This window comes from Podarcis raffonei, chromosome 8 (genome assembly GCF_027172205.1).
Source record: "Podarcis raffonei isolate rPodRaf1 chromosome 8, rPodRaf1.pri, whole genome shotgun sequence".
In the NCBI taxonomy this organism is placed as follows: domain Eukaryota; kingdom Metazoa; phylum Chordata; class Lepidosauria; order Squamata; family Lacertidae; genus Podarcis; species Podarcis raffonei.
The window spans coordinates 8,257,675-8,281,300 of NC_070609.1; the positions used below are offsets into that span (position 1 = coordinate 8,257,675).

At 48.2% G+C, this 23,626-nt stretch overlaps 1 protein-coding gene across 1 annotated transcript in view; it reads right to left on the bottom strand.

The window, feature by feature from the left end:
• Window positions 1-1,813: 1,813 nt before the first annotated feature.
• The window catches only part of SLC1A5 (solute carrier family 1 member 5), a 40,931-nt gene continuing 19,118 nt past the window's right edge, over window positions 1,814-23,626 (bottom strand). The window contains exons 2-8 of the mRNA XM_053401888.1: window positions 23,249-23,291; window positions 20,103-20,213; window positions 18,049-18,215; window positions 15,636-15,869; window positions 14,106-14,300; window positions 7,470-7,604; window positions 1,814-4,688 (exon numbers count right to left, since the gene is read on the bottom strand). Coding sequence (XP_053257863.1) covers window positions 4,460-4,688; window positions 7,470-7,604; window positions 14,106-14,300; window positions 15,636-15,869; window positions 18,049-18,215; window positions 20,103-20,213; window positions 23,249-23,291 — 1,114 coding nt within the window. The 3' untranslated portion in view covers window positions 1,814-4,459. The remainder of the gene's footprint in view (window positions 4,689-7,469; window positions 7,605-14,105; window positions 14,301-15,635; window positions 15,870-18,048; window positions 18,216-20,102; window positions 20,214-23,248; window positions 23,292-23,626) is intronic.

A 23,626-nucleotide genomic window follows, 5' to 3' on the forward strand; every position in this document is an offset into this window, starting at 1 on the left:
GGAACGAAGGGTACAGGAGCCAGCCTCCTATGATCACCCAACGCCAGGGAATGCATGTGTTCTACGCTAAAAGCAAAAAATCATGTACCAAGGAAAACCACATCCTATATATAAATCAGGCACACGGATAAAACTGGCGTCGTTTCATGTTTTGTACAATTTATTTTGCAGTCTGTGCACAATTTCATTTTGGCTTTGCTAGCCATGGAAAGGAGGAAGACCCTGGACCCCCACACCTAAGGGCTGTGAACCTTAACCACTTATCCGCTTTGAATTGTATCGTTGCAGCAATGAGGGATAGAACACACAGCTCTGCCAGAAGTCTCTGCTTCTTTCCGCCATCCCAGAGTCCCACACTTTTCTCTCCCTGTTAAGTCACACCTGGACTTGCTAGAACCAAAAGTTCAAACCCTGAAACTTGCAGGCTCCGGGCTTTGATGTAGTACAGCCTGTGCCCCCAAAAGTGACGGCAGATGTTTCCACCCCTCATCTGGCGATCTGATCTCAACAGGCATTATCATAAAAGTTGCTTTGGCAGGGGACGCCTTGGCACAAACCCGTGCAGAGGTGCAATCTAGAGAGCTCCCGTTTAATGCCAGCGATCTCCGCCCACTCAGAGAACACTTAAACACCATTCCTGCCCAAACAAGTGAGGAGCTCTGTTGGCACGAAGGGAGAACTCCAGAATTCTCACCAGGAGAACTTTGCACATATTTGGACATTATGTGCTATTGCATGCAGGTGGTGAACCAGTCACAAAAGAGTAGCTTTTATTTGGGAGAAAAAGGAAGTTCCTAACTCTTATTGCTTATACAATGGTACCTTGGGTTAAGAACTTAATTCGTTACGGAGGTCCGTTCTTAACCTGAAACTGTTCTTAACCTGAAGCACCACTATAGCTAATGGCTGCCTCCCGCTGCCGCCGCACCACCACTGCACGATTTCTGTTCTCATCCTGAAGCAAAGTTCTTAACCCGAGGTACTATTTCTGGGTTAGCGGAGTCTGTAACCTGAAGCATATGTAACCCAAGGTACCACTGTATAAGTATTTCAGAATCTACAACTTTCAGCAGTCAGAGGTGACAATACCTACTTGTGCCGTCCTTGCAACATTATTGATGTTCACAAAGTAAATAGCGTGTTTTTTGCTCTATAAGACTCACTTTTCCCCTCCTAAAAAGTAAGGGGAGATGTGTGTGCATCTTATGGAGTGAATGCAGGCTGCGCAGCTATCCCAGAAGTCAGAACAGCAAGAGGGATCGCTGCTTTCGCTGCGCAGCGATCCCTCTTGTTGTTCTGGCCTCTGAGATTCAGAATATTTTTTTTTCTTGTTTCCCTTCTCCAAAAACTAGGTGCGTCTTATGGTCTGGTGTGTCTTATAAAGTGGAAAATACAGTACATTTAATTCACACATTGTCTACCAGTCCAGCATTTTCCGCTGTGCAGAACTGCGTTTCTCTGCAGGGTACACACAACCCTGTTGACCTCTTCCTTAAGTCTCCTTTGCACAACCACAAGAACTTCTAAAGGAGAAAGTTGCTAGATGGAGGAGCATAAACCCATCAGAGATTATTACTATTATTTAAATTTGTATACTGCTCTTCATCCAAAGATCACAGGGCGGTTAACAACAGATTGATCAATTTTGCCAACAGATGGCTCTCCCTAACTTCTTATATGCTTTAGAAGAGTAACTAAAGAAGGGGACTAGGCAGCCCTTTCTCTCGTGCATCCATCAAGTAACATTCCAGCAGCAGGAAGATCTTAAAGGAGCATGACCAGAATATCTGCTTCCAGTGCATTCTGAGTGTATCAATTGGTGTTTGCCTAGACCTCACTTGAAGCCTACCTCTGAATTTTGACACACAAAGCCTACTAAGGAGTCCTGCATGGCCAAAATAGAAGAGACTGCATCCAACTAATCAATAAGATCTACAGTTCAAAACACTGAAGTCGGATTTAAAAGCTCTGACATTCTACTGATTTTTTTTTTTAAGACTGCAAAACATCTCCACTGATATGCTTCAGGCAGCTATTGGCCAGGTTATGAGCGCCTGCGGCCAAACCCACATTTTCATCAGCGAAAGGTAGTGGCGCCCGCCCTGTGGAACGCCCTCCCATCAGATGTCAAGGAAATAAACAACTCTCTGACTTTTAGAAGACATCTGAAAGCAGCCCTGTTTAGGGAAGTTTTTAATCTTTGATCTTATATGTGTTTTTAATATTCTGTTGGGAGCTGTCCAGAGTGGCTGGGGTATAAATAATAAATTATTACTATTATAGTATGCATTCTGGATCTGCACAGGGCATTGTGGAGGCATAAGGCACCAGCATCTGGAAGGTATGGAAGTAGATATGCCCCGGTAGAATCCAATGCCAATAATAATAATAATAATAATAATAATAATAATAATTATACCCCACCCATCTTCCTGTGTTTCCCCAGCCACTCTGGGCGGCTTCCAACAGAATATTAAAATACAATAATCTATTAAACATTAAAAGCTTCCCTAAACAGGGCAGCCTTCAGATGTCCTCTAAAGTCTGGTAGTTGTTTTTCTCTTTGACATCTCGTGGTAGGGCGTTCCACAGGGCGGGTGCCACTACTGAGAAGGCCCTCTGCCTGGTTTCCTGTAACTTGGCTTCTCGCAGCGAGGGAACCGCCAGAAGGCCCTCAGCGCTGGACCTCAGTGTCCGGGTAGAAAGATGGAGGTGCAGACGCTCCTTCAAGTATACTGGACCGAGGCCGTATGGGAGAATCAGACGATTCTCAGCTAAGTTCCCAGTCTTCAAGATTGCAGAGACACTTGAAAAGGTACAAAAGATTCCATTGGTCAAAGTCTAAGCCTGCGTGTGAGACAAGGACAAGGCTGCAGGCCCGGCCACGGTTTCCAAGTGACCCTGTGTGTGCATAAGCATATATTTGCTTTGAGTTAAGGCCCTGCAGTTCTCTGGGGGGTGCTGCCAGGCCTTTGTCAGCCACTGCAAGGAAGGCAGAAGGGCCCTGGAGATTCACCTCCTGCATGCACACCTATCCAAAGATTCCACCACTTTTCCTACTCTGTCCCATCGCCAGTGGTACTTCCTCCCTTTCTTCCTCACAGCTAATGTCTGCTTCAGCGTCTGCTGGGCTTTGGACAGGCCAGGCAGCGCTGAAAATTTGGTCCAGGGGGGCCACCACTCACCAGCTCCTGCAAAGCCTGCCCACTTGCACAGCAGCGGCTGTTCGGCACAAGACTGGAATAAAGGTGATGGAAAACGGAGCCCCAGAGGTTATCTCTCACCTCTGAAGCTACTCCAGTCTCGCTCACTCTCTTTGACCTCCTAACGCTGCCCTGCCCCTTTAATTCCAGTGTGGAGAGAAAAAACACCATTCGGATCCTTTTAAGTTCCAGAAATAAATTAAATTGCATCGCAGCTGTTGGAACCAGGAGTTGCCACTTCAAGAGAGCACTGGAGCACTGTCTAGTTCTTGCACTTGATGACCCAAGCAGGGAAGAAGGGAGGAAAATATGTAGGTTTTAAGCACTTCAAGGAAAGTTGGCTTTGCAGGGAATGGCAGAAATCCCAGCGACCCAGCGGTGACTCTCAGTGTTCAATTGCACATCGCACAGCCTTGGCATTAGGATTCGTAGAGAAATTGTAAAAGGCAGAAAGGCAGCGAAGAAATTGTAAAAGGCAGAAAGAAATTCTCTCTCTCCCCCCCCATTCCTGTTTGACGATAGGTATTTATAGGTTCAAGCGGTGCACTGCTTAAGTTATTGAATTGTGGGGTGGGCCAGGGGAGAATAAATCTGTCCGGAAATAAAGCAGACTGCTTCCTCTTCCTGCAATGAAATGTAACTAAAAAGGGGGGGTGATGACAATGGGAGGGAGTCAAAGATACTAGACACGGAAAGGACAACACCCACCCCCCTTGCTTGGTCCAAAATACAAAATAAAATAAAATAAAAAGCAGCAAAGGTAGCTAGAGATCTGGAAGAAGGAAAAGAGTGATATGAAGAGACCTCCAAAGTCCCTGCTACCAGTTTCCACATTGCAGATTTAAAAACTTAAGGGTTCAGCCTGGAACGTGCAAAGTATTGTGCCTCTGAGAATACCCAGAGTGCCCTTTCTCCTGAGCAACAGCACCCCCAACCCTCATCTCCTTAAAGAGGGAGAGGCTTCCAGCAAAGCAGAGCTATTTCCAGGCAGCATGAAGCTCCCCAACACATTTTTCAGGGGGGAAAAGTCCCCCTGTTTGAAATTTTAAAAGCACTGTGTGAAAAATCAGTCATTAAAAAAAGGTGGAAAGGAGTGTGCTGGGTGAAAATCGAAGAAGTTCCCCATCACCAAACCGCCTGCCCTTGCTTCTTATGGGAAACAGAAGTCTTTCAAAGGTGGAGCAGATTTGGGAGCTGTCCTTAAAAATGGAACCCTAACTTTTAAAAAACGAAGTCTAGCCTCTTCGTAGGCTTCTTTACATCACGGATTCTTTTTCGCAGGAGTTGATGCCCTCCAAAGGGGCAGGCCCGTCCCTCTTGATCAGTGGGGAGCCTTCTTCCGCCCCCAATTCCTTGCCGGCGTCCGTCTTGATCTCCACCAGCTCCTCTGCCTCTGCCTTGCCTTCTGTCCTTTCGGTGTACACCTGCAGGAGCCCAGCGCCAAAAGCATCGCCTTCCACGTTTAGGACGGTGCAGGTGCGATCCCTGGTGCAAAAGAAAAGAGGCAATGTCTGAGGTGCTCGGGGTTAAGCAATAAGGGTTGTTAGCAACATTCACTGGACACAGAGCCTCCATGTTCAGGAGCAATCTATCTCTGAGAACCAGACAAACAGCAGATAATAATAATAATAATAATAATAATAATAATAATAATAATAATTATAATTTATTATTTATACCCAGCCCATTTGGCTGGGCTTCCCCAGTCACTCTGGGAGGCTTCCAAAAAAATATTAAAATACTGTAATACATCAAACATTAAAAGCTTCCCTAAACAGGGCTGCCTTCAGATGTCTGGTAGTTGTTGTTCTCTTTGACATCTGGTGGGAGGGCGTTCCACAGGCAGGGCGCCACAACCGAGAAGGCCCTCTGCCTGGTTCCCTGTAACTTGGCTTCTCGCAGTGAGGGAAAGGCTGAGACCTTTGTGCCCCGCTTAAGAACACGCAGAAGCATGTGGCTGCTGAACCAGGTAAGACCTTTGGGCCAGATCCAGCCGGGCCCTTCCTGTATTCTTGCACCATGTACAGATTCCCCCAAGCGACTGGAGGAAGAGCTAAATGCGCAGCTGCTTTTAACCTTTCCTCAGCACACCTGGCCCAGCCAGCCATACTGGACAAGTCAGTTGGACAAATACACCCCTGGCTGCCACGAACAAAACACACCACTCAGCGGGGAAATGAGCATCCCGGGGACATACTGGAGGAGAGTTGGAGGAGAGGCCTGCTTGATTCCTCCCCAGAGGGACTGGGTTAAAAAAAATAAATACAAGAAAAATGGCTCTGAGTCAGAAGGTTCCCCATTCAACACTGCACCTGTGCTTGAAAAGACCTCACCAGGCAGCAAAGCTGGAAAAGACTTGTAATGGGTATGCGTAAACTGCCGCCTCTCTAGGCTAAATTGCCTTGTTAAACCGTTCTGACTGCACAGCCCATCTCCGCGTGGCTGTCTCAGTCGCTGGCAGAATCTGTCTGTGGGCGTTTCTTAAACCTCTTCCAGCATAGAAGCTGTTTGACTCCCAGTCTCCTCCTCCTCTCACTGCGTGGGAGTCTTCTGCGCAGGGAGGGCGTGGGTAGTGGAGGACCTGTGCTCTCCTCCCTGATGTCCAGTGAAGAGTCCCGGAGCTCTCTCTCCGCTTCCCCCATCTGCCCCCCTTTATCCCTGGTGTTGCGCTGATTTCCTTCCCCCTCTACCGAGCTGCTTCTCCTCCTGGTGCTGGGTCCTTCGCCAGCAGAATCTGGGAGCCTCCCCTTCGCGTTTCGCTCTGATGTCAGTTCCCTGACAAGACTCCTGCTTGAATCTTTGGAGAGTTGCTACTTCCACTCTGATTACAGGGCTGGACAGACCAACGGCCTGACTCTGGCCACATCTGCACCATCCACTGAAAGCGCACTGATACCACTTTAAACAGGAATGGCTTCCCCTTAAGAATTCTGGGAGCTTTGGTTTGCACAGAGTGTTGCCAGGAGACTCTGTTCCCCTCCCAGAACTACAATTCCCAGAGTAGTTTAACGATCAGTCCTTCTTTGCAGGCAACTCTGGGAATTGTAGCTGTGAAGGGGAATAGGGGTGTCTCCTAACAACTCTCTGCACCCTGAATAAACTACAGCTCCCAGGATTTTCCGGGCGAAGCCGTTGTTTAAAGCGGAATCATAACCCTTTAAATGTATTGATTATTATTTCATAAAACCTATACACAGCTTGTTTGAAAAAACTTCAAAGTGGTTTACAAGAAGAAGGAAACAGTAAAATTAAAGGCAAAACCAGCTGAAAAAACTATTTAAGAATTAAAATCAGCAATAAACTAAAAACAGATCAAAACACACATCAACGTTCTATGCATCTGGGTAGCCTTGTCTGATCAATGAAACAAAATTCGGAAGGTGACAAAAAGAGAAGAGTGTGGGAGCACGGGTGACGTCAACAGGCAGCGAGTTCAAGTTTAGGTGTTGCCACGCTAAAAGATCAAATTCTCATAAATGTGGAATGAGCATGATTTGGCATCTTTTAATAGTGTATGGTGCAAATGTGGCCTTGGTCCAAGACAGCTTTGTCCAGTCAAATGTGTTAGGGTGTGAAACCTAAGACGCTGGCAAGTTAGCAATGTCATGTGACTTTAAGTAGTCAAGCTCGTTAAGTTGTTAAGTTGCTCAGTATATAAAGAGTGTTTGTTTTCTCTGCCTGTGGGGCGTGAAGCAAAAATGTCTGAAAGCTCCGGAGGTGTTTCTGTTATCTTTCTGCAATAAACCTGTCTTTGGAAAGACAGGCTTCCCTGTGTCGTTATTTCTTTGCTGCTGAGACTTTGAAGCTTGTACTGCAACAAGAATCTCTGCACTGGACTTAATTAAAGCTCTGCAAAGAGAACTGTTGCTGGTGGCGCAGCGGAAGCGTTTACTGGACCAGTACACAGACTCTCTTAAAATGCCCCACCCCAAAAAATTGCAGAAGATTCAACTGGTTACCTACCACCCCCTTTCAAGGCAGCGACTCTCTGCAATGGCTTCTGCTTTCCTATGTGAACCTGGGGCCTTTTCCTTGAGCCACTTGCTGCAAAAGTCCCTCCTCTAAGCTTGCGGAATGAGGCCGACACAAGAGGAAGAGGACCTGAAGGGGAACTAGCAAGGAGGCGGGAGGGGAAAAGATCCTGTCTTTTGATGGGGAAGTTGGGAGTAGCCAGCCTGCCAACCCTATGAACATCAGTCAGGGAAATCACTGGCCGCTCCTGGTCGCTGAGCCTCTCCCTCAAACTTTGCCCCCCGCGGTACTTACACAAGCCAGTCCACTGCCAGGATGAGGGAGATGTCGTTGGTGGGCAGCCCAACAGCTTCCAAGATGATGGCGAGGGAGAGGACGCCACCCGCAGGAATCCCAGCAGCTCCGACGCTGGACGCCGTCGCAGTAATTCTGTGGGATGGAAGGGGGCAGGTTAGGAGATGTGTCCTTCTCGATGCTGAAGTGCAGGATTTGGTCTTTATCTGGAGAGTGTGAGGGAAAGCCAAAGCAGGGAGAGAGGAGGGTACCATCTTTTTGCTCCATAAGACGCACCTGACCATAAGACGCACCTAGTTTTTAAATTAAAACAAGAAAAAAATATTCTAAACGAAACAGTGATTGTATGATTTTTGTGGTTCATGCTGTGGCCACAGACATGTGATCTGATGGTGAATTTGGGGTGACCCAATGTAAAAATCCTGATGGTCCATGGGCTTTTACCTCCCCCCCTCCCAGGCAGCCTCCCCTAGCCTCCCTTATCTCTCTTCCGATCCCACAGATCAGCTGTTTCCTTTCAACACTCCCTTTCCTCTTGTTTGCCTTGGTGTCTTTTCCTTAGCTAGAGCAGTTTTTTGCTCCTCCTTTTCTTCTAATTTCTCTCCTTATTGCTTTAGTCTTCCTGTTTCCCCCCTTTGCAAGTTTGCTGTCTTTACCTCCCCCCTCCCAGGCAGCCTCCTTCATCTCTAGCATCCCTTATCTCTCTCCCCAGTCGGCAAACAATCAGCGGCTTTGTTTCAACACCCACTCCCCTCTTTCAAAAAAAAAAAAGCACGACCTGCTTTTTGCCCCTGGGACCATGCATTCGCTCCATAAGACGCACAGACATTTCCCCTTACTTTTTAGGAAGAAAAAGGTGTGTCTTATGGAGCGAAAAATACGGTAACTTTTGCAAAGCAGAAGGCACCAGCCAGATTTTGTGGGAGCCGGTTTGGAAGGGCATCAGAGCCCCAAGTGGGCCTGATCACCCTCCCTCCCTCCCTCCCTCCCTCCCTCCCTCCCTCCCTTCCTTCCTTCCTTCCCTCCTTCCTTCCTTCCTTCCTTCCACAGCTTAGCCAAGAGAGGTCAGAGCTCTAACTGGGAAACCCTTTCTCTAGGAAGTGGCTACTGGTTGAGAACAGGACAAGGCAGCAAGCAGATCCTAGACAGACCACCATAAATTCAGTCAGTGATGGGTAGGGAGAGATCAGCCAACTTCTGGAAACTCAAGCATTACTCCAAATTTTAGTAACCAGTGGCAACTGGGTGCCTGGGTTTTTGGACCCTTGGCCAAAGATTTCCTCCTTCTAGGTTCCTTATTCAAACTATGACCTGTTTGTGCACTCGAGTTCCTCTCTACACCACCCTAACCCTCACAATTTATCGTTTCTTGGCATTCTGGAGAATCATGCCTAATAATAATAAATAATAATAATAATAATAATAATAATTTATACCCCGCCCATCTGGGCAGCTCCCAACAGAACACTAAAAACAGAATAAAACATCAAACATTAAAAACTTCCCAAAACAGGGCTGCCTTCAGATGTTTTCTAAAAGTCAGATACAGTGGTACCTCGGGCTACATACGCTTCAGGTTACAGACTCCGCTAACCCAGAAATATTACCTCAGGTTAAGAACTTTGCTTCAGGATAAGAACAGAAATTGTGCTCTGGCGGTGCAGCAGCAGCAGCAGGAGGCCCCATTAGCTAAAGTGGTGCTTCAGGTTAAAAACAGTTTCAGGTTAAGTATGGACCTCGGGAACGAATTAAGTACTTAACCTGAGGTACCACTGTAGTTGTTTATTTCCTTGACATCTGAAGGGAGGGCGTTCCACAGGGCGGGTGCCACCACCAAGAAGGCCCCTCTGCCTGGTCCCCTGTAACCTCACTTGCTCACAGGGAGGGAAACGCCAGAAGGCCCTTGGAGCTGGACCTCAGTGTCTGGGAAGAATGATAGGGGCCACTGTCTCCCCATAAAGCCACAAGCCTGGCCAAGGCTGCCTTCAGCTCTTCCCTGATGCTGCAACAAGGCAATCTGTTCTGTGGTGCCTCTTACAGGTCTTCCTACCCAAGCCAGCTGGGTAGCAGTAGTGCGCTCTCACCCCATGCTCAATAGCCACCTTCACCAATTCAGGGCTCTCCAGATGTTCTGGACTATGACTGCCATTAGCCCCTCCAGCACAGCTGTATGATGCAGAGGTGGGTGGGAGCGTGGCCTTGCTGACTGGGGCTGATGGGAGCTGTAGTCCCAAACATCTGGAGGGCACCAGGTTGGCGAAGGCTGCTCTACAATAGCCAAACCTAAGTCCACATAGCAGAATAAAGGAGACCCAGAGGCCTCTTCATCACCAATTTGTAATCTGCTTCTGAGAGCACTTTTCCATCCTAACAAAGACCCCTAAAGTAGTCTGCAACACAGATGAAATTTCAGTTTTAACTGCCTGACTGCCTCAAGACCATCAGTGATGGGGCTAGTCTGGCCTGTTAAGGGAGGGAATTTCACTGCAGTTGTCTCCCCGCGTCAAACGACAAATTGAAAGCCTCTCCGCCCCCCACCCCCGCATTTATGGCACTGTACAGTGGACGCTCAGGTTGCGAATGTGATCCGTGCAGGAAGCACGTTTGCAACCCGCAGCGCTGCGCCTGCGCACGTTGTGATTCAGCGCTTCTGTGCATGCGCTGAAACCCAGAAGTAACCCGTTCCGGTACTTCTGGGTTCAGCATGGTGTGCAACCTGAAATCGCGCAACCCGAAGCATCTGTAACCCAAGGTATGACTGTATAAAGAATGAATGAAAAAGAAAACCACACTGGTCGAGACTCCAAAGAACTACTTTAGGGTAAACACACACTATTATTATTATTTAATCTCTTAGGTATTGTGTGTCCCCCACCCCTTTCGGACAGTAGTCTTGTTAAGGGGGGGCAATACTGAGAGGCTCATCTGCGGTGGGATCCTTTGCAATGCAACGGAGGGTGATGAGAAGGGCACAGCTCTCCCTCTGGTTCCTCAGCACCCCTTAAAAAAAACACACGGCAGCCCCAAGGAATTGTTTGGGTTCCTCGTGGCCGCCACTCAGTGACAAAAAGTGTTCTTGAGAATCCCCTCAGGGCCCAAAAGCAGCTTGCCACATCAGCGGCACGTGATGCTGTTGACCGAGACGCACAAACTGGACTGGAACTTGGTTTGCAGAATGCAGAGCTGGATTGGGGGGGGGGGCTGCACTTTTAACCCAAGACAGAGGAACAAACATGGACGGATGACCAGCCAGGAGCAAAAACAGCCCCAGCTGAAATCCTGCCTCCAGCAGAGCAGAGGTCACTTGAGTAGAACCTCCCAGCTGCCCCCCGGACCCCTTCTGGTCGCAAGTTCTGCCTAAGCCTGCAGTTTTCTTACTGCCCTATGCCGCAACAAAGGGCCTCAGACACAGTTGATGATTAAGCACCTCAAGGCCAGGAGGGACAGGTCCACCTAATGAACTGGAGAAAACAATATTTTACTTGCAATTGCTTTTTTTAAAAAATGCACCCAAAAAAACAGTCTGCAAGTGTTTTCTGCCCTCGACACTTCTGCTAAAAAAGCAGAATCTTGTGCCAAGCAAAGTCTCTAGCCTTTCCTTGGTCAATCTAACTGCTGACCCCTATTTTATTCTAACCTAGATAGAGGAGTTTCTAAGAAGAGGTATCATTCTGATAGGGGGAGGAAGAGGATGAGAAGTGCAGCAGGAGAAGGGCTTGAGTGGCAAATCCAAGCAGAAGCTCAAGCAGCCTTGCTGAGTGCACCTCTTCCAGTTATGAGGACTAGAACTTTGTCACTGACAAAAGTGGCAATGGCTCAGGACTCCACACTAGCTGCTGGGCACGTCTCTAGATGCTACCTGAATGAATTTAAAGATATATTTGTAAGTTTCAAAGTAGGGTTGTACATTTTTCTAGGTTTTGCTGTTTAATCTTTTGTAAACCGCATTGTGAGTGTTTTGTTATTATTATTAAAATCAAGCAGTGCATAGAGCGTGTATGAGATATTTGGGGGGTGGAGCCAGAGATGTACAGCTCCACAAACCACCAGCTATTCACCCCTCAAAATTTTGCATTATTAAACAGTATTGATGTAGAGGAGCATTTGTGCTGGTGCTCAACAATTTAGTCCAGTTGATCATCATCATTGCAGGAATTGGGTATTGACGTGGCAGAAACAGAGCAGAAGGCTTAAAGATTAGAGGAGCATGGAGAAGTGGCAGGTGTCTAGTGTTCGGCCTGGCAAATAAAACCCTAGAGACTAGAAAAGAGTTTCTGTGTTTGCCGCATCAAGTCCTGAACAAGATCAGAATTTGGTACTGGGTGCAGAACCAACCCACTATGCTGAATGGCCTCAATTTTCATCCAGGATCCTAGTCCTTAAGATCGACCCAGAGAGCTTTACAGAGGCAGCCTGTCAAGTCAAGTGCCTGTCAAATGCTCAGCTACACTGGTCTGCCCAGCCGGTCACTTCAGTGCACACCAAACTCTGGTTGTTCCTGCCACAATTTTTTTAAGGTTTCATCTCCCCAAACCCCCAGTCCACCCATTCTGGGTAGACCAAGGCTACCTCCTTTGTTTCTAAATCCCCCCTTTGTTTCTGCAGCGGCCTCATGATCCCTTTTTCTGTAGCCAACTTTATATCCCACTAAAGCAGGGGTCAGGAAGGTTTACCTTGCCTGGGCCAGTTCACTCCAGCAGAGATCCTTCTGTGGGCCAGACCGCGCCCGCGATTTCCGGTGCTGCGGAAGCGAGTCCCCGTGCCATGCTGTGCTGGTTTAGCGCAGCACGCGGGGACTCGCCAAGCAGGCGGCTCCTGGGCCAGTTAAAAGACCCCCGTGGGCAGCTTATGGCCCATGGGCCTTAGGTTGCCGACCCCTGCACCAAAGGATCAAGGTAGCACGTGCCCTCTGGCAGACTCACACTCTCATTCTGCCGGGAAGGAAAGGGCAGTGGGGTCTTAGAACCTGTGTGGAACCACCCACTTCACCCGCAGGAAGTTGAAATTTTGGGAGCTGGTTATCTGAATGGGCTGGACAAACCCCCTTCCTCGCTCCCAAAGCTCATTTCCTGCAGCTCCAGGACAGGAAATCACCGCGAGACATTTGTGCGGGAGCCATTATTTTGGGAAAGGGAATCTCCTCTTTGTTTTCTTCAACCTGCCCTCTTGCTTCCCCTTAATTCCCAGGATGGGGCAGGGGCTACCAGCCACCCGCCCTCCGCCTTTCAAAATTCCACAATATTAAACCGTGCTGGTGTAGAGGAATATTTGCCCTGATGCTCAGGCTCAACGACTTAAATGTGCTTGCTGTTTGCTTGTGGCTTGTCTAGCCTCTCTTCCCCACCCAAAGCACAAGGAATGGAAGGCCCACCTGGTGCAGATCAGGTGGGCTGGTTTTGCAGAAAGGTCTTAGGAGAATGTGGGTGTTTGAGCAACCCCACGGCGAACAGTGAGAGGAAGAAAGCAAAGCGGACTGTCTTGCCAGAGTGGTGCATGCTCTACAGTGGTGCCTCGTAAGACGAAATTAATTCGAAATTAATTCGTTCCGCAAGTTTTTTCTTCTTGCGAGTTTTTCGTCTTGCGAAGCACGGTTTCCCATAGGAATGCATTGAAAATCAATCAATGCATTCCTATGGAGACCGTCCGGGGACAGAGGGGAAGCGCCTTCCCCTCTGTCCCCGGAGATTGCGGGGCTGGCAACGGGGAGAAGCGATCTTCTCCCCGCCGCCCCTTGCTTCAAAAGAGGTCCGGGGACAGCGGGGAAGACGCGCTGCGCTTCCCCGCTATCCCCGGAGCTTGCGGGGCAAGCTTCGTTTTGCGAAGCAAGCCCATAGGGAAATGCGTCTTGCGAAGCGGCTAAGAAAACAAAAAACTCCTTCATCTAGCGAGTTTTTCGTCTTCCGGGGCGTTTGTCTTGCGGGGTACCACTGTAGTTATCTCCCGCTTGGACTACTGCAATGCGCTCTATGTGGGGCTAACTTTGAAGGTGACCCAGAAACTACAACTAATCCAGAATGCAGCAGCTAGACTGGTGACTGGGGGCAGCCGCCGAAACCACATAATACCGGTCTTGAAAGACCTACACTGGCTCCCAGTATGTTTCCGAGCACAATTCAAAGTGTTGGTGCTGACCTTTAAAGCCCTAAACGGCCTCGGTCCAGTATATCTGAAGGAGCATCTCCACCCCCATCGTTCTGCCCGGACACTGAGATCCAGCGCCGAGGGCCTTCTGGCGGTTCCATCATTGCGAGAAGCAAAGCTACAGGGAACCAGGCAGAGGGCCTTCTTGGTAGTGGCGCCCGCCCTGTGGAATGCCCTCCCATCAGATGTCAAAGAGATAAACAACTACCTGACATTCAGAAGACATCTTAAGGCAGCCCTGTTCAGGGAAGTTTTTAATGTGTGATATCTTAGTGTATTTTTGGTCTTTGTGGAAGCTGCCCAGAGTGGCTGAGGAAACCCAGCCAGATGGGCGGGGTACAAATAATAAATTATTATTATTATTATTATTATTATTATTATTAAGCACACACAGCGAAGGCAGCCTGCCAGCAGCTTGGCAAGGTGGGCCACAGTCTGCGTGGGCTTCTAAGGACCACCCTTTGAGTCTGAAGGGAAACTGGTCGGAATACTCACAGGATGGTGATGACCTGGATGAAGTTGAGAGGCATGTTGTTGAGCTGGGCGATGAAGACGGCAGCCACGCACTGGAAGAGGGCAGCCCCGTCCATGTTGACCGTGGCCCCGATGGGCAGGATGAAGCGGCTGATGTGCTTCGAGACGCCATTCTTCTCCTCGACACACTTCATCATCAGGGGCAGGGTGGCAGAGCTGCCAGGAGGAAGAGGCGGGTTGAGAACGTGGGCAGAGAGAGAGTGCTCCCAAAACAGCTCACAGGCGCAGCACAACTCCCACCAGTTCCAACATGGAATAAATCACAGCGCAGGACCCCTTAAGGGCTGCCTCCGTCCACATGCAAAGGTGAGCCTTCTCGGTGGTGGCACCCAAAGCTGCACGGTTCCTTGCCTTCAAGAGCGCTCCCCCCCATTAAGTCTGTGCCCATGAGCTTTCCAGGGGAGGGTTCACACAGACTTTATATGCCTATGCTTTTTTATTATTATTGCTGAAACTGTTTCCTGACATTGTTTCAGTGATTGTCATTTTTTTTATGGCTGGTAGCCCTTCGAGGGTCCATTTTGCAAGGGAACAGAAAAGTAAGTAGATATTTTAGTAAGTAAACATTTTAATAATAAAAAATAATAATAATAATTTATTATTTATACCCCGCCCATCTGCCTAGGTTTCCCCAGCCACTCTGGGTGGCTCCCAATAGAATAATAATAATAATAATAATAATAATAATGGCGATAAAACATCAAACAGTAAAAACTTCCCTAAAAAGGGCTGCCTTCAGATATCTTCTAAAAGTCAGATAGTATATTTCATTGACATCTGATGGGAGGGCGTTCCATGGGGCAGATGTCACTATCCACTACATTGGGGGGTGGGGGCTATGTGACAAAACTGCCTGCCAAATCACTTTAAATCCCATTTTCTAAAGTAAATGCTGGTCTGTGGAAGAAAAGTATAATGTTCTCTTTCATTCATTCACTTTCTCACACACACTACCCTCCGCACATTGGCTGCTGCTGTGAGCCCCATGGAGAGTTCACACATCCCTGACCACCGGTCTTGTTAGCTAGGGATGATGGGAGTTGTATTCCCAAAACAGCTGGAGGGCCGAGTTTGGGGATGCCTGCGTTAGGGATATGAAGGGCGTGTGTGGCAGAAGTAGAATGCGGGAAGCACAAAAGCAGGGAAGCAACATGAGGAATGGACTCTTAGGCAATTTTAAGGACATTTAAACAGACTGTAAAACAGGAACCAGAAAGATTGGTGGCAATAATAATACTAATAATTTAATATTTAACTGTAGATTTATGTAAGGTTATTTTTTTTCTTTGTATGTGTGGATTTAAGACACTGTATGATATCTATGAATTCCAATAAAGGATTTAAGGGGGCGGGGGGGTGGGATTCAGCCGACCTCCCTGCCTGGCATTTGAGTACCATTCACTCTAAGCAAATTGGCTATGCAACAGGTGTCCTTTTAAACCCCCACCCCATTCTCCTGGCTTTCTGGAGCCGCAACCAGCTCATAAATACCTGGAGGAAGTGCCAAAGGCGGTGGCCAGGGCAGTGAAGATGCCCCAAAGGAACCGGTAAGGATTCTTGCGGGTGAAGATGAAGTAGATGACCGGCAGGACGATGAGACCGTGGATGGCATGGCCCACCAGGCAGCAGCAGATGTACTTGCCCAGGCTGGTGAAGAGGACAACCACGTCCTCCATTTCCACAATCTTGCCAGCTACCAGGAACATGATACCCAGGGGGGCATACCTGGAAGGAGAGAGAGAGAGAGGAGGATCAGCAAGAACACCACAGAGAGAAGAGGAGGCTAAGGGGTGATATGATAGCCATGTTCAAATATATAAAAGGATGTCACATAGAGGAGGGAGAAAGGTTGTTTTCTGCTGCTCCAGAGAAGCGGACACGGAGCAATGGATCCAAACTACAAGAAAGAAGATTCCACCTAAACATTAGGAAGAACTTCCTGACAGTAAGAGCTGTTCGACAGTGGAATTTGCTGCCAAGGAGTGTGGTGGAGTCTCCTTCTTTGGAGGTCTTTAAGCAGAGGCTTGACAACCATATGCCAGGAGTGCTCTGATGGTGTTTCCTGCTTGGCAGGGGGTTGGACTCGATGGCCCTTGTGGTCTCTTCCAACTCTATGATTCTATGAGACCTCTGCTAATAAAATAATAATAATAATAATAATAATAATAATAATAATAATAATAATAATAATAAATTTTATTTATATCCCGCCCTCCCCAGCCGAAGCCAGGCTCAGAGCGGCTAACAACAGTAAAATAATACAACATTCTAAAACCAGTTCATTCTAAAATCAGTTCAAAATCAAATTAATGGCAACCATTGGGCTAGACTTCTGTGAGGATTACTGAAGGAGAGGGTGAGGCTGTGCCCTGGCCAAAGGCCTGGTGGAACAGCTCTGTCTTGCAGGCCCTGCAGAAAGATGTCAAGTCCCACAGGGCCCTGGTCTCTTGTGACAGAGTGTTCCATCAGATTGGAGCCACAGCCGAAAAAGCCCTGGCTCTGGTTGAGGCCAGCCTAACCTCCCTGTGGCCTGGGACCTTCAGGATGTTTTTGTTTGAAGACCGTAAGGTCCTCCGTGGGACATGCCAGGAGAGGCAGTCCTGTAGGTATGAGGGTCCTAAGCCATATAGGGCTTTAAAGGTTAAAACCAGGACCTTAAACATGATCCTGTACTCCACTGGGAGCCAGTGCAGCTGGTATAGCACTGGGTGAATGTGATGCAGAACAGCTGGCAGGAGAGAAAAATAAGAAAATCTCCACACAGCTACTCCACTTGCCAAGTGGCCTTTATGGCCACGAGCAACACCTGGTAAGATTTCAGAAGCTGGAGAAGTTCTAGGAGTCATGAGGCAGGACTTCAACACCTCCCCCCTCCACTGCCACTAGCAAATCCAAAATCATTGATGCATCTTTCCAATTTCCTTAGTCTGCCTAACATATATACAGTCATACCTTGGTTTTCAAACTGCTTAGCTCCCAAAAGTTTTGGCTCCCGAACATCGCAAACCTGGAAGTGACTGTTTCAGTTTGCGAACTATTTTTGGAAGCTGAATATCCAACAGGGCTTCCACAGCTTCTGATTGGCTGCAGGAGCTCCCTGCAGCCAATCAGAAGCCGCACTTTGGTTTTGGAAGTCGAATGGACTTCCGGAACGGATTCCGTTCGACTTCCAAGGAACGACTGTACGGTACGATTGCATCTTACAAGCGTTTAACTCACGAGATTTCAACCATATGCAATTGAGAGTAAATTGTTTGAAATTCCGCAAGTTAAATTCAAGCAAAGCGGAGAGCTTGAAAATCCTTTTTGTGCCAGGTTTGCTTGGGGTTTCCCGGTGTAAAAAGGGTTTTTTAACAGTCCGTCTTGCCTGGAGGGCAAAGCCTGCTTGATGTGCAGACTCTGGGGATACTGGGGCTTCTTTTTCTCCCCCCCCCCCCGGCTACCTATGGGGTGGCTCCAAGGCTTTGGGTAGATGATATTTTCATGTATACATGGAACCCTTAGAAACAAACTTCCGCGTAAGATGTGATTGCACCACATATGTGTACAGTGGTACCTCGGGTTACAGACGCTTCAGGTTACATACTCCACTAACCCAGAAATAGTACCTCAGTTTAAGAACTTTGCTGCAGGATGAGAACAGAAATTGTGTGGCGGTGATCAGGTTAAGAACTGTTTCAGGTTAAGAACAGACCTCCAGAACGAATTAAGTTCTCAACCCGAGGTACCACTGTATCAGAAATCAGCTTTTGCTACCTCAGTTTGGCAGAGAACTTCACAGGAATGCACAAAACCCAGACCAGAGAGGCCTTGCAACCAACTCTTCTGTGTTAACATTTTATCTCCACCTGCACTGTTCCCCTGTGAGACTCCTGGGGAAATGTGGACCGGGAGGCCTCCTTACCACATGATCCAGGAGACGAGCACCATCGTGGCTTCGTTGAAGGAGTTGAAGAACTTGATCAGGTTCTCGCCTTCCGGCCCGAGCTTCCGCAGAGCAATCCCAAAGACGATGGCGAAGACCACCAGGCCCAGGATGTTCATCCCTTCCACCTCTGTGCCTGTGGGGATCTAAGGGGACGGCAAGAGGGAGGAAAGGCTTCCGTCACAAAAATAGCCAGGAATTTGAAAAAGGGTCGAGGGTTTCCCTGCCCTCAAGGCAGACGTCTGCACACAACAGTCATATCATTGAGATTATAAGCAAGCAAATAATTTGCCCTTTGTCCTGAGGTTACAGCGGTTGGGGGAAGGTTTGCAGAAATGGGAAAACAAGACGTTCTTACCAAAGTATTTTATTCAATATTCAGAGAGAGAGATGTAGAGATGTCGCCTCTTGGACAGTGGCGTTGCTCCGAGTAAAATCCCACCCGCTCCGTGTCTCTCCTATTATACACCATTCCTACATCAGCTAATCTGTGCTTTCTGCCTCTTAGCTTTCTGCTCTCCTACACTCAATGCCCACCAGTCTGGCACGCTTTCCAAAGACACTGAGTCTGTTAGCTGAATTTCCCCTACTACTGCTTCTTCCTCCTGCTCCTCTCCCAGTATTTTCCAGCTTCTCCCCTCTGCAGCCTCTGATCTGTGACCTTCTGCAAACCACAGTTCTAAATCTATACTGTCTCCCTCTTCTCTGGGAAGTGCAGCAGGAGGGAGAGGTCGGTCTCCACCATTCCTCCTCAGTCCAGTCCCTGACACCGAGTCAGCAACAACTGGAGGCCAGCAGCAACTGTTACCCCCCCCCCCGAAACTGCTCCTGCCACCCTTTTCTCTATCTGTGGCACCACCGATTGAGGCGTAACAGCACCAGCTGCCACCTCACCCACAGGGAGTGCCTCTTCTGTATCCTTCCACGACAACTCCCTGGGCCACAGGAAAACAAGGCCCAGCAAGTGCTTTTCAGAAAGGGAATACTTCTCCCGGAAGAACGAGAGCCTCTTTATTGCTGGTCAGCGTCTATATATCTCCTTGCCAGAAAAAAATCAACAATTAAGGCCACTTGGGCAGATTTAGAGTCCTAAATAGAGTCTCTCGAATCCATCCATCCTGCTGTTCTGCTCATTATTGGTGGAGATTTCAACGCACGCATGGGTGCTAATGATGACAGCTTATACACCGACTACAACCAGTTTCTGGACTCTGACATCCATTTAGATAGAGGCACTGCCCGCCTTTCTAAAGATCTTAGATGCAACTACCCAGGGCTTTGCTTAGCCTAGGCCATGGAGGGACCTGCTGATATTAAACGGCAATATAGAGGGGGATTGCCCTGGGGAATACACCCACTCCAGAAAGTTTGGCGGTAGTGTCATAGATTATATCCTAATCTCAAGATTTGCATACAAGTTTGTCACGGAGTTCCAGGTGGGCTCTAACATTGAAAGCGACCACTTACCCTTAACTCTGGCTTTTGCAGGTCTGCTCCTCAACAATTCTATCGTAAAACCACAATATATCCCTAATGCAAATCTTGGCATATCCGCAGCTAAAACAATCAAATGGTCCCCCCTCCTCAACGCAGCCCTGACTCCCCTTCTTCAAACAGCTGAGCTAAAAGACATCCATACTTCTCCTCAGAAAACTCGGCAGCACTTAGTTATCAAGCCAGAAGAGGCCCAGTGGCAATGAGGGGACAGGGCTTTGTGGCTGGTCCCATGGCCAAGAGCAAAGAGGAGACCCATAAAACAGCCTGGGTGGGAAATTCTTGTGCAGTTCAGACAAGCAGGGGTGTCACCTGCTAAAGGCACGGCGGAAACGAAAGCAAGCCAGTGTTCATCGCTAACTTTCGTGAGCCACGGGTAAATAGGAACAAGTGGAACAGCAAGTCCCCATTCATACCATACTTTGAAAGTGCTATGATACCACTTTAAACTGTCATGGTTTCCCCCCAAAGGATTCTGGGAGCTGTTTGCTAAGGATGGTGCTTGAAAATTAGCCCAACAAGCTTCCCATTTCTCTTACCTTCATCTCCACAATGGTTTCACCAACTGTTACGTTTTCACCAAACGTGATATTCTCGCTGACTCCTGTCCTGTTCTTCTTCTCTATCACCAGTTTATAACTGGTTGCATACTGGGGAGAAACACAAAGAGGGAAGGACAATGTCAGCTGTGGCTGAGAATAAAATCACTTTGTACCTGCATGGGGTTCTGTGGATGCTTTCAACACAGTCAGGAAAACTGCAGGCTGTTAGTTCATCCACCTCCCCATTCAGAAGGTGCAAACCCTGGTCGCTCCCCTACGGCTGGGGAAGAACAGATTATCAATATATCCCACCGCAATCCCAATCCAACTAGCAAGATGATGGTTCGGTGGCAAGCTTTGCTCAGTAAATCAATCAACAGTGGGTGTGGATTAATTGCTCAGTGGAGCCGAGATATTAAGGGCACCCTTTGGAGACAATGGTTCTGGAGGTGTTACTGTACTAGGAAGTTTGAAAATGATTTCTTAAAAGGGGCTTCTCATTGAACCCTACAGAGGCCGCTTGGGTAAAGGGGATGAACAACTGGCCAATTATCTCAAAAACACACCGGTATGGAGTTTTTTGACAAGTGGGAAGATTAACCGATCAATTTATTTGTTAAGAATTCAGATTATTCATCCACTAGACATTGAGCCGTGGGGAAGCAGGGATGTGCCAACAGTTCCAAGCTGAACGGGTGGGAGATGCAGGCAGAAGCCGTCCTTCCGCATGTGCTGCCTGGATCTGTCCCCTGCGAATTGACCTGGGAATTCACCTTTGTTCCTTTAACAAGGCTATTAAAAATTAAGCCAAGCTGGCTTCGCTGCCCATACCCTGCCTGCGTCCTAAAGAGGATTAATGCATCACAAAGAACAGTCAATAAAAAGCAGGGGAACATTAATGTAGGGTATTGTTTTGTAACCACACACAAAAGGCCTCTCTCTTTTTTTAAGCCTCTGGTGGAAAGGAAGATGTTTAATTAGCACATTGCTAAGACAGCAGCATGTGAGAGTAAGTAGCAAGCAACTGCTCACTGCAGATAGGGAATCTCGTAACTTCTCAGTCACTGTCTTCGAAGCGGCAAGCAGAGGAGCCAGAGGCATATTGATTTACAAGTCTGGGAGAGACCCCAGAGACCTCCTGCCAGACATACCAATTCTCCAATGCAGCTCGAAACGAATAACTTGCTTGCAGGCTTCCTAGAGGCATCTCCATGGCCACTGAGAACAGGGGGCTGGACCAGAGATGGGCTTTTAGACTGATGGAGCTGTGGGGCTCTACTGGTGTTGTTAAAAGCATCATTGGGAGGAAGGCTAAGCCAGGAGGTGGTGACTAGCCCAAGTGAGATTTGTGGCTGGAGGGGATCTGAAACGGAGTCTCTCCAGACTCACGCCTGATGTTCTCTCTCCCCGTTCATGTTCCCTGCTCAAAATACATTTGCAGTCTCGGGATTTAGGCACTCATTGCAAACCCAGATTTGAAAATCAACGTCCTCCTGCCTGCAGACGGTCTCGCCAGAGTGGTCCATGCACTGGTTAGCTCCTGCTTAGACTACTGCCTTGTGCTCTATGTGGGGCTACCTTTGAAGGTGACCCAGAAACTACAACTAATCTGGAACACAGCTGCCAGACTAGTGACCGGGAGCAGCTGCTGGGACCATTCAATGCCAGTCCTAAAGGATCTACATTGGCTCCCAGTAAGTTTCCGAGCACAATTCAAAGTGTTGGTGCTGATCTTTATAGCCCTAAATGGCCCAGTATACCTGAAAGAGCATCTTCATCGTTCAACCTGGACACAGAGGTCCAGCTCTGAGGGCCTTATGGTGGTTCCCTCACTGTGAGAAGTGAAGTTACAGGGAACCAGGCAGAGGGCCTTCTCGGTAGTGGCACCCTCCCTGAGAATCACCCTCCTATCGGATGTCAAGGAGATAAAGAACTACACAACTTTTAGAAGAAATCTGAAGGCAGCCCTGTACAGGAAAGTTTTTAATGTTTGATGTTTTACAATGTTTTTATATCTGCCGGAAGCCGCCCAGAGCAGCTAGGGCAACCCAGTCAGATGGGTGGGATATAAATAATAAAATTATTGCTATTGTTAGTTTAGTAGTAGTTGTAGCAGCAGCAGTCAGGGCAAGGTGTTTACAGGGAAATTGTAAGAACGCAAGAAGAGTCCAGCGGGATGAGATGAGAAGGTCCAGCCAGGTGCCTCTTCCAAAAATTGACCCCACATTTCCTGGACGGCTGCTTGCAACAGAAAGCAGTATTGGGCCGCCTTCATCAACCAGCCGCGTTGGCTAGGTCTGTCCGCAGGTTGGGAAAGGTTTAGTAAAGAGTTTTATAGCTCTGTAGCAATGCCATATTATGCTGAACGCTGGGAAGGGTTCCTTTGAGATCTGGCCAGCACGTTGCACTTCTCCTCGTGGAAATTATTTCAGGTTTCCAAAGCAAAGGTACGCTTTGTGTCCCAAAGCGATTGCGTATCCTGGCAACTGAGCAGCACGGGCTGTTTTGTAACCGAAGCAGTTGTCTGGTCTAGCTTCCTCCACTCTGGAAAGAAGCAACTGCTCCCCGGTTTTCTTAGCCTCCCACTCCCTTTTCTGGAGAGAATCACAACTCCTGAAAGGGCTCTCTATATGGCTTTAGAAGAGGATGAGACAAATTAAGCTATCTAGGTTGGTGGTCATCACTGTCCACAGGAGTCAGTGAGGGCCACCAAGCGGGATGACTTTAGAAGAGGATTTGGCAAATTCATGGAGGGCTACTAGCCATGGCTAGGCTCTGCCTCCACAGCTTCTGAATACCAGTCACAGGAAACCACCAGATGGAGAGCACTCCGGTGCCCGAATCCTGTTTCCAGACATCTGGTTGGCCACTGAGAACAGGATGTGGGCCTAGATGGGCCACTGGCCCCATCCAGCAGGCCATTGTGCTCACAATGCAAATGGTCAAGCTTTGTTAGAAAAAGCTAACAAAGAATCAATTTTAAAAAATGATTGTGAAAGCCCCTTCTGGCATCACAAGTACCCAAATGCTTTGCTTTGTGCGATGTAGTGTTTGGTGCAAAATCCAGCACTGCCTGCCTTGGGTTCAATGGAAGGGGGAGAATTGTGGGGATGGGGGAGGTTGGGAGGAGTTAAGCAACTCACCGATCGGAATGCGGCTGACACCAAGTTGGAAGGGAAGATGTTCCTGCGTGGAAAAAGAGAAAAAACAAACATGAAAAACAGGGTTCCAGAGGGAAATAGCCTCTCTCAATCGACAGGGTACTCTCAACCCACCCTCTTCACATTCCCCAAACCCTTGTAGCCCAAGTACAACCTTCGCCCTCAGCAGTTTCTATTTTCAGCGTCCTGCATAGACCCCAAAGGCAGCTAGGGGTTCAAGGGTGGCCCTTCTGTGGTACTCCAGATGTTGCTGGACTCATCATTCTCCCTAACAACTGGCCATGTTGACTGTGGCTGATGGAAGCATCTGGAGCAGCGGTTCTCAACCTGTGGGTCCCCAGATGTTGGTGGACTACAACT